The sequence below is a fragment of the Scophthalmus maximus genome, chromosome 7 (assembly GCF_022379125.1).
Source record: "Scophthalmus maximus strain ysfricsl-2021 chromosome 7, ASM2237912v1, whole genome shotgun sequence".
Classification (NCBI taxonomy): Eukaryota; Metazoa; Chordata; class Actinopteri; order Pleuronectiformes; family Scophthalmidae; genus Scophthalmus; species Scophthalmus maximus.
The window spans coordinates 9141085-9155501 of NC_061521.1; the positions used below are offsets into that span (position 1 = coordinate 9141085).

The window sequence follows — 14417 nt, forward strand, 5'->3', positions numbered from 1 at the left end:
ATTAATGAATGCTCACAATTACACATTAACAAGGTACACTTTGATGTATCTATTGTATCACTTGGATAAGGTGGCATGGATGAGATGCAGTTAGGTAAGGTAGGAGCAGTATTCAGTATGCATATCGTTTGTGAGACTGACAGATGCTATCTGCAGACATAAAAAAACACAATCCATTCCCCCAGGCTGCAGAGTGACAGCCAAAACCACATATTACCTGTGAAAGATGAAAGTAGGTCTCTGTTGTGCTGTAGCAAAAAAACAGGCTGTGTCAGGTTCCTCTTCCTTCTCTTTGCTGTGGTTCAGATGACTGTACCTTTTTATTTTTTTATTTTCTTGCTGTATTCAGAAGAAAATGTGTTAATCATGTATTTTTTATTTTTCTCTCTGTTAATCCAAAATCAGCCAAGAAACAATTAGTCTTTTAACAGCATATGATTGCAGGATCTATCCCCTTCTCATGAGAACCCCCACCACCACTGCTTTTTGTCCTGTATGCTGCAGGAGTTCAGCGTTGTCTTGCAGACGAAACAGTTATATTCTTCAGGGACTGCAAACTTCTGCACCTTAAATCATTTCGAACCGTGATTAAACTGAAAACACTGAGCACTGAGCAAAACTTTTTGTACCAGGCGAAGTGGAGTTTCTTTCAAATTAGTTGGCTCACTTGAATCAGTTATTGTGCAATATGTAAATAGAGTACCATTAGTTGTTTTGGTTGACGGTTTCGAATCCCAGAGCTACCTTTACATTAACCACCTATGAACTTTACATTAGAAAACTGTTTTGGAAAAGTCTGCACTTTGCCTTCACATAATTGGTGCTCAGTGGCACAGAGCAGCGCTCCATCCAGAACCTTATGATTATGCTTATAACACTTCATAAAATGCTAAATTGCCAGTCGGAAAGTTGTTCCTGGTATGTCTCTCTTCTCTCCCCCATTTCTCTCCTCTCACTCTAACCGGTCGTGCCAGATGTTCCGCCCACAACTGGGTCCGGTTCTGCTAGAAATTTCTTCCTGGTAAAAGGGAGTTTATTTTCCCTCACGGTCGCCAAGTGCTCGTTCATTTTGGGAACTGTTGGTTTTCTCTGAAATATTGTGAGGTCTCGACCTCACTGTGTAAAGTGCCTTGAGATAATGAATTTAGTGATTTGGTGCTATACAAATAAAACTGAAATTGGAAATTGAATTGAGATAAATTGTGAAATAAAGCACACTCTGGATCTTGTCAGAATAACTAAAGGGAAAAAACACGTAATTTCTAATATTTCCGGAGGTTTTCAGTACTTTGGTATTTGAAAAATGACAGCAGAAATTCATAACACTCCCCCAGGATCACTGAATCCCCTCTTACACAAGCTACTCTAGGTAAACACCTATTATGTTCCAGAATCACGATGTGAAACAACCCTCACAACAGTCCGCTGATTTCAAAGTGTGAGGGCACTGGGGAGTACACATGAAAGCACAGCCTGAAACACGGAAAATAAATCATTCTGCATATCACAGACGGGGGTGATTTAACACTGAAACTGAGATTTAAGTGACGGATGCATCTCTTTGAAATGTGTTTACTGGTATGATGGACTTGACCCATGATATCAAGGATTAGGATTCAGACAATAATTTTGACTTCTGTGAAACTGCATATTAAATATATCAAAGCTGCATAATATGTGACATTTTAAGAGTGAATAAAATCAAGTTCAATTCTAATTAAAATGTATTTTTGAAAAAGGCCCCATATTACATTATATAGTACATCATTGTATGACTAGCAGCTCCCAACTATTTACACATTAAATCTACCTTTTATTAAACTGAATTATACATTCTATTTATTCTTTTCAATACAAGTGTAAATTATATGTTGTCGTAATGTAATGTATGTTCCATAATCAGGCCTTGCCAACGAAGATCATCTTACATACACCATAACACCCCCAAAATACTCTCAAAAGATTACATGAGCAAATGAGGTATAGAATATCAATTGTGCGCTTTAATTCGAGAAAATCCTAAAGGAGAATATTCTAAATTAGGGCGGTGTTACTGAAAAATAAACCAAGTAGAAAATAAACACAGTTGAGACACATATTTTCCATGATATAAATGATCATTCATGTATTAAAAAAAATTAATTGTATAATCCATAAAATACAAACACATATATCAATGCAAATGTGCATTTCAATTAAACGTATTTTCATTCAGTCATAAAAAAAATCATTTTAGCGTATAAAATGTACAAACGTAAAAGTGTTCCCTACTAGTTCATTCCAGTATTATAACTAAAGAAATGCAGGTGAAGAAGTTCATTATTATAGAAAAGAAAAATTGTTTTTCATTTTGGAATGAATCCCTTTAAACATCACAGCCTTCCCTGTCCATGTTATCTAAGTGGCACAGCCGTTTCTTTTCAGGCAATTTACATTTTAATGTAATGTGATTTAATGCATTAGAGATTAGGCAAAACCAACTGAATTAAAATCCTGTCAACAATCAGAAGCCTAACATAAAGCGTGTCAATATAAATGCTGAGTCAATGAACAAGGTAACATTAATATGAAATACCAAGAGAAGAAGTTAGTTGGGGTCAGTTCAACCAAATGTAAATGCCTCTTCTTTTTTTAAATTCTTGCATTCTCAAGAATTGGTTATAATATGCTTTTGTAGGATGTTTCATCAGAAAATCATACATCCTGAGATGATACCTCTCAACTGTACAGTAAAGACAGAGCCGTGAGAGCGAGATTGGATTGGATGCACCAGACAGTTGTACAGAAGTGCATTTACACATGCATAGATATTATTCAAGTGAACTTTTATGCACTCATGTGACACCTCCAGTTCTCGTCCTGCAGCGGACTCCTCTATAATAAAGAAACTGAAAAGTCATGTCAGACCGAGTGAACATTAGAGATGTCCGTGACCGAAAAAAAAATGCTTACGTAGAAAGCAGACGTGATCAAATGTAAACAACGATGGCCACATTCGTCAAATGTACTTGTGACTCTGCGGCTGGCAAATGAGATGATCAGCAGCTCTCCTAAAGAGGACGTACTGTAAATCATTAACTGAGAATTTTGATGCCTATGTACAGTATGTTGAAGGCTGCGTACAAAGGAAAAAAACTCCAGCAGCAAATCAGCAGTTACGGGTGAGGCGACTCATGAACTCTGCGTCTGAGCTTTCCTCACTTTGTCTGAACTTTCTCTGCACTTTGTATTCCAGAGCGCGTGAAAGTTGAGGAGTGACCTTTGACCCCAGCCACGAGGCTCCGATCTCAACACTCGGGCCTTTTAACAATGGGACTCTTTCTCATCGACGGGGAAGTAACCGTCCTTGGTCGCGGGTGCCCTCTGATGGAGGCTTTCGCCATCTGCGGCGAAGATCGCGAGCAGCTTCTCCTGCTCCTTCTTTGTCTTTGGCAAGTCAGTGGAAGGAGTGGTCAAGAGAACAAGGCGCTGTGAACAAAAGTGAGGGTAGAGAGACACAGAAAGGATATTTAGGGAGTTTGTTTTCAATATACAGAGCCAGGTCTGTGCCTTTTTCTGCGCACACACAGAACCGACAGCAAGGGAACGTGAGGAAATATTAGCTTACAGTCCCTTTAAACTAAAGTTCTTACTTAGTTGCTTAATTGTTTTTGTGACCATCTTGGATTAAGATATCATAAAGATGATATGATTTATGTATTTGCAACCATCTAGGAGTTGTAGAGCAATGTAAGCATTAATTTGGAGTCATGTTGCTGGCCCAGCTGACGCATAAGTCAAATATCCAGTTTTCTTTGAACACTGTTTTGGTCTCCACCAGCTACTGAGGGAAACATCTGGCTCTTAAGGTGTCAAATCCTCCTCTATGACGGCTAGTCAGTCATTTTGTCTGCCATTATGCACTCGGCAGGTAGCGTACGAGGGAATTGTCAGAGCTCTGATTGGGTATGAAGAGAGATGATAGGGTTAGGGAAGAACATTAGTGTAAGTCAATCACATGCAGGTCTAGTGCCACCTACGGTGGTTAAAAATGAAAACTGAAATAACGCACTGGAGGAAAAAAAGCAGTGCGCTAAACACAAAAATGGACTGAAAGATAACAAGTTGAAAAATACTAAGAAACTGAATGCGAGCTGATCATTTGCTCCCACATGGGACAGTTTTGAGGTGAAACATACCTCCTTCAGTGTTCCAGGGGTGTAGTACAGCTTCACTGCCATCCACAGGGGGATACACAGCATGGACGACATGGCCAGAATCCAGCCGATCCCGTTGCCCCACCACGGATATACATATTCATTGTTGTACTTCAGAGGTGAGTACTTGATCAAGGCAAAGGCAAAGGTTCCCTGGTAGCAGAGACAGAAAGGGATATCCAATTGTTTTAGTTAACTGTATTGAAATATGAATTGTAATATGAATTTAAATCAGTGGTCCCCAGTGGCATTATTTATGGTCAGTTGCAAATTAAAATGTAATTTCAACAATGGCCACCAGAGGCTGCTCTTCTTTAAATAAACCAGTGCAAAAAAAAAAAAGGTGTCTTTTGAGAATGCATGTCAAACCCACAAAGCATGTTGCAGGGGTGAAGAAAAGCCAGCAGTACTTGATGACAGGGCTGGGCCGATAGCCAATCATATCCTCTATGTTGTCATAGAAACGGTCAGCACCTGTAAATCAGGGAGGGATGAGGGAAAATCATTGGTATCATCAGTGAACCAAATAGCTGCTCCTTTATCGTGATATTTAGCTTAACATATAGATTATTATTTTTTATCATTTATTTTTATTGATTTGAACATGAAAAATAAATCGACAGATAGAAACAACACTCGCTCAGCCTCAGCCTGCCAACAAAAGCCTCAATTTCTATTTCAATTAAAAGAGCAGAGGATGATAATGAATGGTGCCCAGTGAGTCTATTCAATAACTCCCCCAAGCCTTCCTGAATATCACGGGTAACACACTCACCATAAATCCAAGCGATGCAAACAGTCTCAAAAACAGCCACGAACAGTAGACACATCCCACTCGCCGCATAGTAGTCAAAGAGCTGGAAGATGTACATTCCTCCCTGTTGGGGACAAAGCATGGGAGTATAACCCTCAAGAAAAACCTACACGCAGGCAAATATAGAAGAAAGCTGAGACACTGCATATTATGAACGCAACTGAGCCATATTTGTTTTTAAGGGTCATTCTGTAAAGTGAATACACACACCTAAACCAGCGTGGCTAAAAAGAAAGGAAGCTTTCACTTAAAGGCCTTGATCAAGACGTGCGTTGCAGTTTCACCTTTTAATATCCTTTGGTCTCTCTTTTATCACAGCTGATTATTCTAATGTCAGTCATGATTTATGTGACATCGAAGTTCTGTGATACAAAACATTAGGATTAAATGTTAAGTTTGTAGGGAAAAAACAAAAATGTGGTCACTGGCACTGACCTCCGTCAGCATGATGAGCCCCATGAGGAAGGACACCACAGACACCGCCAGGATGAAGAGCTCCCTGCGGTTTTTACGGCGGAAGGTGGCGGGATACATGTCCACGGTGGCTGTCACCAGGCTCTCCACGCACACGAACTGATCGGGAGAGAACCAACACGTATGAGGTGTGTGTGTGTGTGTGTGTGTGTGGTTTTTTTATGTATCTGCATGTGTGTGAATGTTAGTGTATTTGTAAGTACTACACAGGCAAAATGTGTGGTAAGGTTTATGTCTGTGTTACTGTACTGCTTGAATCCTCTGTGTGCGCGTGTGTCTGCTTGCGCGGTTGTTGTGCATAAGAGGACGGTCTCACTTGACTGTCCAGGCCCAGAAACACAATCATGATGAAGAAGAAGCAGGCCCACAGAGGCGAGAAAGGCATCATGGACACAGCTCGGGGATAGGCAATGAAGGCCAAACCTGGACCTGGGGTGCAAAGAGTTCAAATGTCCTTTTTCTCATTAGTATCATATCACCAATGTCCTTAAAAACAATGTTGCAAGATGCAATCGTCGGGCAGAATAGAAGAAATGTCGGTGGAAATAGAAGTGGTAGTTTGTCTGAATGCAGTGAAAAAAGTAGAGAAGCCACCAACCAGATTCAGCCACTTCGGAGATGGGAATGTTCTGCTCGTAGGACATAAAGCCCAGGATGGAGAAGATGGCGAAGCCGGCAATAAAACTGGTTCCACTGTTTAGGAAACAGAGGGACAGGCAATCCCTGGAAACGACACAGAGGCAGACGTAACGTCAGGGACCTTACGTCCTTTTGCGATTGGATTCCCATTCATCGTGAAACAAATTGACCATCGTTCGAGCTAAATAACTAACAACAGGTTTAGCACTGCCGACCTACAGGTGCTGGATACTGCATGTGTGGTTTTGTGCTGTCGATCACAACATCAACTGCATCATTATCTCAGCCCACACCTGTAGCAGTTGTTGTTATATTTGTTGTAGCTCCCCAGGGCAGTGAGGCAGCCGAGGCAGATGGCGTAGGAGAAGAAGATTTGAGTCCCGGCGTCCATCCACACCTCAGGAGAGAATGGAAGCAAGACATCCAATCAAGAAAATACCTTTACAACGGACAAAAGAATAATAAATCGAACCCGAAACATTCACCCAAGATTGTACATTTGTCAATACAGTTTGTATTTGGTCCACGACCAGCGAACCCATAGCTTCTCTGTTAAGTTTTTCTATACAACTGACTCGTCAGGACTTTGTGAGCTGAATCAGCTCTATAAGAACAGAGTCTCTTTCATAATAATAACAATCTTTCATTTTCTGCATTTGACTAAAGGAGCAGTTCACTCAGGAGTCTCATAAGTTGCCAGTGTGTGAAACATCTTATCAACCATATGGCAAAACACCAACTTCTTGCTTTACCAAATGTCGGGGACTGCTCTCCGCTGACTCAGAGAAAAGTGGTTGTGAGGCCTCTGTTGTGTCCACCCCCTTTTTTTTGGAAAACGCAATCTATCTCCCGATGCATCTTTCAAATCCCCAAACTCCTCGGCCTCTCAACCCCACCATCCCGTGACCGACCACCCTGCAAAGCCCCCCTATCCACTTTTTCTCTTTGAACACTCGCTCGCGCCGAAACATGCAAATGAGGTTTCTCTTTATTCTTGCAGGTCTGGTAAAGTGTTCTCGGAGCACCGGGGCATGTTTCTGGACAGCTGGCATGTGGATCAAACCGACGCCTTGAGCTCCGGTCACAACAGAACACAAAAGCAGGTATTGCCGAGGTAACAACTCCAACAGTCTAGCTTGTCTTGGGCCGCACGCATATTGCTTGTATTCATCCCCAAAGCCCCGAGGGAGAATTGAGAAAGCTCTTTGTTTAGACTTTCACTCTGGTTGCAATCTATTGGCAGGGGATGAAGAAAATGTGTTGTCCCAGTTATTACCTCATCCCAAATTCCACTCTCTTTCCTAAGTCCTTGCCATTGGCATGTTTTTTAAATGACACCGCCCCCTTGAGGGGCTGTTTAGACAGTTTCAAGCTGCTTAAACGAGTCCATGTTCAGTGCCAAAGCAAAAAGTAATATTGTGTAGACACACTCAGTGTTTGACACCGGACACAGGATTCCTGTCCCTTCTCCTTCAGTCTTGCATAGCCAGTGCTCTTTCCGTTTGCTGCGTCAGCACCGGATAATGGTCCAGCTTCGCCCATTACCATTCCGCAATAAGGTTGAAAAAAAAAAATAAAACCTCTGGCTTGCCTTGCAAAACCGCGTCACAGCCGTCTCGGCCGGTGTCACGTCCAGGATGCAGCGACAGTGGCGTTTTAGACACGCTACCAAAGGCATCTGGGGAGTCAGCCTCTCTGCTTAAACCTCGAATAACTGATTTTTTTTTGGGGGGGGGGGGGGGGGGTCACTTGGGGAAAGAAAAAAAAAGCTTTGACCACACAAGCCAAATAATTATCATCAAGTAAGTTGATATACTGTAGTACATTGTTTCTACAGGGTTTGCAAGCCTAGCACATGTAATGCAACTGGCATGGCACTTAAAAATCCCTGAAGGTGGGTATGACCCTACACTATTATGTAGGGCTGGATCACTGGATCCATTTTGTGCGACTTCTTACTAATATTAAGGCAACCAAGCATTTGGCGACGCATTAAATGCTGGCACGTATCCGTCGGAGAGCAAGTGCATGTCCAGCCTACCTGTGGGTCAGAGAGACGTCCCAGGTCAGGATAGAGGTAGAAGTGGATTCCCCTGGAGGCTCCCGGCAGGGTGACCCCTCTGATCAGCAGGATCACCAACATGGCATACGGAAAGGTGGCCGTGAAGTAAACCACCTGGTAGGGAATCAGCGGCACTGTTTACTCGTCTGCTTGGCGTAGAGTATTTTTTCCCTCTCTCTGGAGAAATTCTGTTATCGTCGTTAGTTTGTTTAAATCCATCAGCCCAGTTCTTGTATCATCTCTCACCAACAAAACATTGCTTCTGCTTTACTGAAACACCGTCAATCGCAACCAGAGTACGGTCGCTTAAAGATGGATCCACATAGCAAATGCCGCAGAATATCGCCAATAATAAAACAGGTATTATTCCCATATTGAACGGAGGAATTGAACGTGATGAATGTAACACGGGTTTCACCTTGCCAGTTGACTTGACTCCCTTCCAAATGCAGAAGTAGCAGATGACCCAGGCAATGACCAGGCAGACAACCAGGTCCCAGTTCAGAGAGCCAATGTGATCAATACCTGAGGAGATTCTCAGAACTCTGCGCCTGGGACACACACACACACACACACACACACACACACACGCGCGCGCACGCACACACACACGACAAACAAGCATTCATTATTCAGTGTATTTATGTTCCCTCAACTTTTCCAACATGGTGTTTGCTTTTATGTTCTCAGGAGGCAAAGGGTCTATAAGTAATTCAAAAGACCATGTAGCTGAACAACACAACTATTGAGTAAAAAATTGTATCCACTGTAAAAAGACAGTCTTGTTAAGAAGAATATTTGGGGAACTTTCTGGCACATTTGAGCCATTTGAGGCATTGGCACTTACTCCCAGAACTCAATAACAGGAGAGGTTGCGTTGACATGCTGACCGATGGAGCTATTCCCTTTCTGGAATTCCATACAGGAATCTTGAATGAAGAAAAGACAAAAAGACAGCAGAAAATTGATATGACAATATATACGATACTTGCAAAGACTGCTCATGTAAAAAGAACACTTCAGTCCAGGAGTGAACGCCGGCAATAGACTCCGTCGTCAGATCCCCATCAAAGACCTATCATTTTCATTTTCTAACCAAATCTGTGCTTTTGTCAGAACCAGACTAAGTGCACGATTATAATCATACATTAAATACCTGTGTTCCAGGTGTTGTTGCAGGAGGCCCAGGGCAGGTCCCAGGTGAAGGAGTGGGACAGGAAGAAGATGGCCCAGGCCAACACAATGATGTAATAGACGTTCAGCAGGCCAACAATCACCTGAGTGGCATAACCCACTCCTGGAAGAGAACACATCGTGTTTAGGGCGTTTACTGAGCTGACATCCTCTGTGGGTTATGATTACGGCTGATTACACACTTATTAGAAGGCAGCTGGATTGTTAAAAGCTTTGAAGAAATGTGACGGTTGCCAGTGTTAGTTGCTTTCCAGCATCATCCTCCCACATCTGTATGGGATGCAAATACTATGACTTATTACACAATATTATACACAAACTGTATGCACAGTGAAGATATCACACTGAAAATAAATGAACGCATCATAAATTCTGAGGGGCACATGCAACTCATTGCTTCAGAATAACACACTTTGAGCATGGGATGATGACATATGTCATAAAAGGGAAAAATAAACCAGCAAATCTTGTGAATGTGTGGCGCTACAAACCTCCGGGTTGATGAGTTTTAACGACCTTTGTGTTTGAAAAAAGAAAAGAAAAGTATATCACCTTCAAACAAAGGGCAAATCTTCCTCCAGCTGGTGATGCCGCCCTCACTGGTGTACTGACCCAGAGCCGTCTCCAGGAAGAAGACCGGGATCCCGCAGGCAAACAGGAAGATGAGGTATGGGATGAAGAAGGCACCTGACATACAGAAGGCACACGGATTCAATGGAACAGTTCACTCAGATGCCATCAATGTGCAAATTGTTTTAATTACCTATAACACACTCATAAAATAATCTCTTCTTCGTGCATTAAAAGCACTTCACACTAAATGTCGTATCACAAGGTCCCGTGAAATGTTACGTGAATCAAAAAATGTGAAATAATCCATCGAATGTAGCTGCCAACATAATCAAAGCGTCAGATCAAATCAAGTAGTTTACCTCCGATTGAAACATGAACAGTATCTAAAAATGTCATTTTTTTTATTACTCAGGTTTCATGTGTCTTCCTAATTTCATAAACTTTGTTGAGGCCTGGATCAGCTCAGAAGAGAGAGATCGTGCACTAACCCATGTTTTATTGTTATATATCCGCTTCATATATGTGCCCATACTTCCAGGCCGCTGCCACACCCTGATGCTCTACACGGGAGACTGCGTCCTGAAACTCCTCATTTTGTGTCAGACAGGCAACAGGAGAAAATACCAGGGGTAAGTAATTCCAGCACTCACCTCCTCCGTTCTTATAACAAAGGTAGGGGAAACGCCAGACGTTCCCCAGGCCTATAATTTCTCCGGCCACCGACAGAATAAACTCCAGCTTGTTGCCCCACTGACCCCTCTCAGTCATCTTCTCCTCCGTACTGGGCACGATGTCAAGGGGTCGGCTGTGCCCGTTGGGGGCTTCCACCTTGGACGCGTTCTCCATTTCATCTGTGGGACCCGAGGGTTTCGTCGACGGAAGAGTGGAAAAGTTAAAACAAAAATCACAAAGAAGAAGTGGAGCAAAGTTATATATATAGCATTACTTTGACTGTTGGGCAACTACATCCTGTATTTGCACAACAGTCATAGCAGGGAAGCATGAAGCTGGAAGATCATTGTGTGTGTGTGTGTGTGTGTGTGTGTGTGTGTGTGTGTGTGTGTGTGTGTGTGTGTATTTGTGTGTGCGTGTGTCATCTTTTGTTAGAGTTGTACAGTTGTAATTTTAATGTAAAGCACATTTATTTGACCCGCAATAAAATGTACTGTACATTAAGATTAGATTAACAAATGACTTCAAGACCTCGGCTAGCTCTTCCTGGTGTGCGATGCAATGTGCCAAAATACGTTCACATGAGCAATGATCTATTACATCACTCCTTTTGCCATGTAACAAATGTGTGGCCAGAACCTCTTTGTGGACCAGCGGCGCTGCGGACAGAATTTCTCTCTGTGGAGGAAACAGACAGCTCACTGACTGTGCTCACTCCTGTCAGGTTGCATTAACAGGCCTCACAGCGGCTCCTTTGTTACCCCTTTCTCTCTCTCTCTCTCTCTCTCTCTCTCTCTCTCTCTGTGGCTGTCCGAATTCAGACAAACTGCTCATCAGTCTGCAGGAGACTAACTGAGTCGCAAGAATACATGTCGGCACCGAACCTCCCTCGCGTCCTCCGTCTTTCTACAGCCACTCGAAATGAAATTAAAAAAGGCGCTACGGGTCGTGTCGTCTGACCCGGGTCTCATGCGACCAATGAAGCCGCCTGTTTTTGTGCGTGGTTTTTTTTTTCAGTTCAGTTCAGTTCTGGAAAAAAAAACGACACAAAGGGTGGAAATGCCATTTAGCCCGTGGCTCTGTGTGAAGCCACCTTTAGGAATGTGCGCCTACTGGCGAAGGGGCAGAGGTGGAGCACAAGTGTGACTCTTGCGCTGTGTGCACGGGGTTGGAGGTCAGATCCGTTTCGGGAGCCAAACCCTCCACCGCTGGAGCCAAATTGCAGCTTGATGTAAAAATAGAGCCCCTTGTCTCCGAAAGGTACTTGGTGGGAATGAAAGCTTAGCGCGACAAAAGCAAAGGCCCCCCTGTCCTCTGTGCTGGCAAGGGAGAGTTCTCACTGGCCTCGCCGCCAGATCGCACGTTACCTAATTTCTTCGCAGTTTGTGGTGGATGGCGAGCGAGCGTCAGTTCAAAAACGTCCTTTTGCATTGGTGAGAACAATATGGCATCGTTATGAATAGCAGCAAAATCATTCCATTCAAGCAGGAACGGCACCCATGGGTAAAATATGCCAAGACTGAAGGGTGCTGTCGTCAAGGCACCGGAACATTGTCCCGGGAAACAGCAACCAACTTCACCTCTCTCTGAAAAGCGGTGAACCGCCTTAGCAACCGGCTGACTGAGTGACTGACAGACAGACACACTGGCCTTTTGAACGAGTGACTGACTGAATGCGGGATTGGCTGACTTACTGGCCACGATGGGCCGTTTTTTTTTTATACGGCATGCCCGGCATAATGACATCTGTGATTTCGATCGGTTGCCCATCTTAATATGCAGTCCGGTCCTTCCAGGAAGAGTTTGAGGGAAAGCATGTTCACTTTCTTGCCGTGAGTAAGATGTTACTATCTGCTCCACTCCCACGTCTCTAGAGCCCCCCTCTGTTAGCTTATCGTAGGATAAAGACCGGAAAGAAAAAAGAAAAAAAAGTGGTCACAAAAGCCGCCTTTGTTGAGTCTCAACTGGTTGTCTGGCAACCTCGTGGTGACAACAGCGACATCCTCCAGGGGGTCAATTCAAGGCTAAGAAATAGACACCCATAAACCTATAATTTGTAGGTTTGTTGTTTATCGTGAAGGATCAACTAAATAAGATGTAACTCACGAGACAGCTTTTGTGCAAATGTGCGTGTTGTTGACCTGTTCTTTTGAATATCAACACAGTGTCCGACCCGTCGATATATATATATATATATATATATATATATATATATATATATATATATATATATATATATATATATATATATTAACGCTGTCCATTTGGGTAAAGTGTAATGTGAATCTGGCACGATTCTGACGTGGTTTTAAAGATTAGCCACATACTGAGGAGCGGTGCTTCAGGGTCTCCACCAACTCCTGGAGGAAATAGTTGGTTCTTCGGCTGCTAAAGCTCAATTGTGCGCCAGCAAATCACTAACTTATGTCAAAGCAGTACTTGTTGGAGGGCGATGAGAGCGGCGAAAGGGTTTTCATCCGTCGTGTTCTATCTGATATCTCTGTAGAGTCCACATTGTGAAATCGAGGCCACAGTGGGAAAAACACCAAAAAAGTACACTGATTGGTTAGTTACACATCACCATGATTCACAATCTAATTCACAATATCAATATCTGATGGTGGGAAACAGTGCCCCCCCCGTACCATGGGTCCTCACGTTATCTCACTGACAAAGGCACTAACGTTGGGGCTTCTTCCAAACACGTGCAGCTCAGAGTTACATATTCGTGACGTCCTGTGCCCCCGAAAGCTCCTACTCTGGAATAACTGCAGGCTAATACATAAACGGATTGGTTACATAAGGTGAGGACATCCATGTGAACACGTAAAGATGTACATTGACACCATATGATGCTGAGTAGTAGCGCAAAAAATTATAAATGCAAAATCTGCTGGGGCAATAAATGAACAAAATGCATAGCTTGGACCTTTCCATAAAAAATTACCTCAAGTGTTTATTTTTGATAATAAGACTTGATAGATTTAATTATGAACAATTGATGTGACTAAATAATCTGATGTGATTTTCTGTCAATACTTTTGTATGACTTGTCGCGCGGTTACAGCACGGAGCTATAAAGACCACGTTTTGATTCCCTGATGCAGAATCTTTGCACTTGTGCAAGTTAGTTACGCACGTTTAAAAACTGCAAGCAACTTTCAGTGGGCAGAAATGAAAAAAGCGTGCAAGGTTTTGGATGCATTACGGAGATCTCTCAAAAATCAAACATGCCAGAGATCATTTTAAACAACCGGCTCCACTGCCAATTAATGAGCTTATTCTACAATGACCATGAACACGTTCATATATTCAGCAATTCTTTGCTGGGAAATAAATGATATAATCACATGATCAACAGTCAAAGCTACTCACCTTTCATGATGATGCACAATGACAGACTCCAGAAGAGCGCGGGCCACCAAATCCAGGGCCTGCTGCCGGTTCAGGTTTCGCTAACATACATGGAGGGGCAGAGATCTGAGGAACAGACAACTTTGGTGCAGCCCGCAATGAGAATTTCTCTCTGCTTTGCCTCTCTCTAAAGACCCCCCCCCATCCAGCTCCATTCACACACACACCCCCCTACCCCCTCCCCACCCCCCCACCCCACACACACACACACACACACACACACACACAAACACACTCACCACAGCACACTAGAGGTCTGTGCTGTCTCTCAGTGTGTTGGGCTGATTGCATAACCTTTTGACACACATACTCTCACAGGGCCTTTCTCTCCAGAGAACACCCAGAAAGTCTATGGGGGGAGAGGCTGGTCAGATTTATG

The 14417-nt window shown here is 43.1% G+C and overlaps 1 protein-coding gene across 1 annotated transcript; it reads right to left on the minus strand.

The window, feature by feature from the left end:
• Positions 1–1981: 1981 nt before the first annotated feature.
• On the minus strand, positions 1982–14163 carry slc6a13 (solute carrier family 6 member 13). The gene is made up of 15 exons (XM_035642660.2): positions 14000–14163; positions 10603–10803; positions 9932–10066; positions 9342–9482; positions 9033–9114; positions 8604–8736; positions 8165–8299; positions 6417–6520; positions 6083–6207; positions 5801–5913; positions 5446–5583; positions 4972–5074; positions 4570–4670; positions 4179–4349; positions 1982–3468 (listed from the first exon to the last, which is right to left on the minus strand). The coding sequence occupies exons 1-15, from the start codon at positions 14004–14006 to the stop codon at positions 3304–3306; spliced, it is 1854 nt and encodes a 617-aa protein (XP_035498553.2). The 5' UTR covers positions 14007–14163; the 3' UTR covers positions 1982–3303.
• Between the last annotated feature and the right edge of the window lie 254 nt (positions 14164–14417).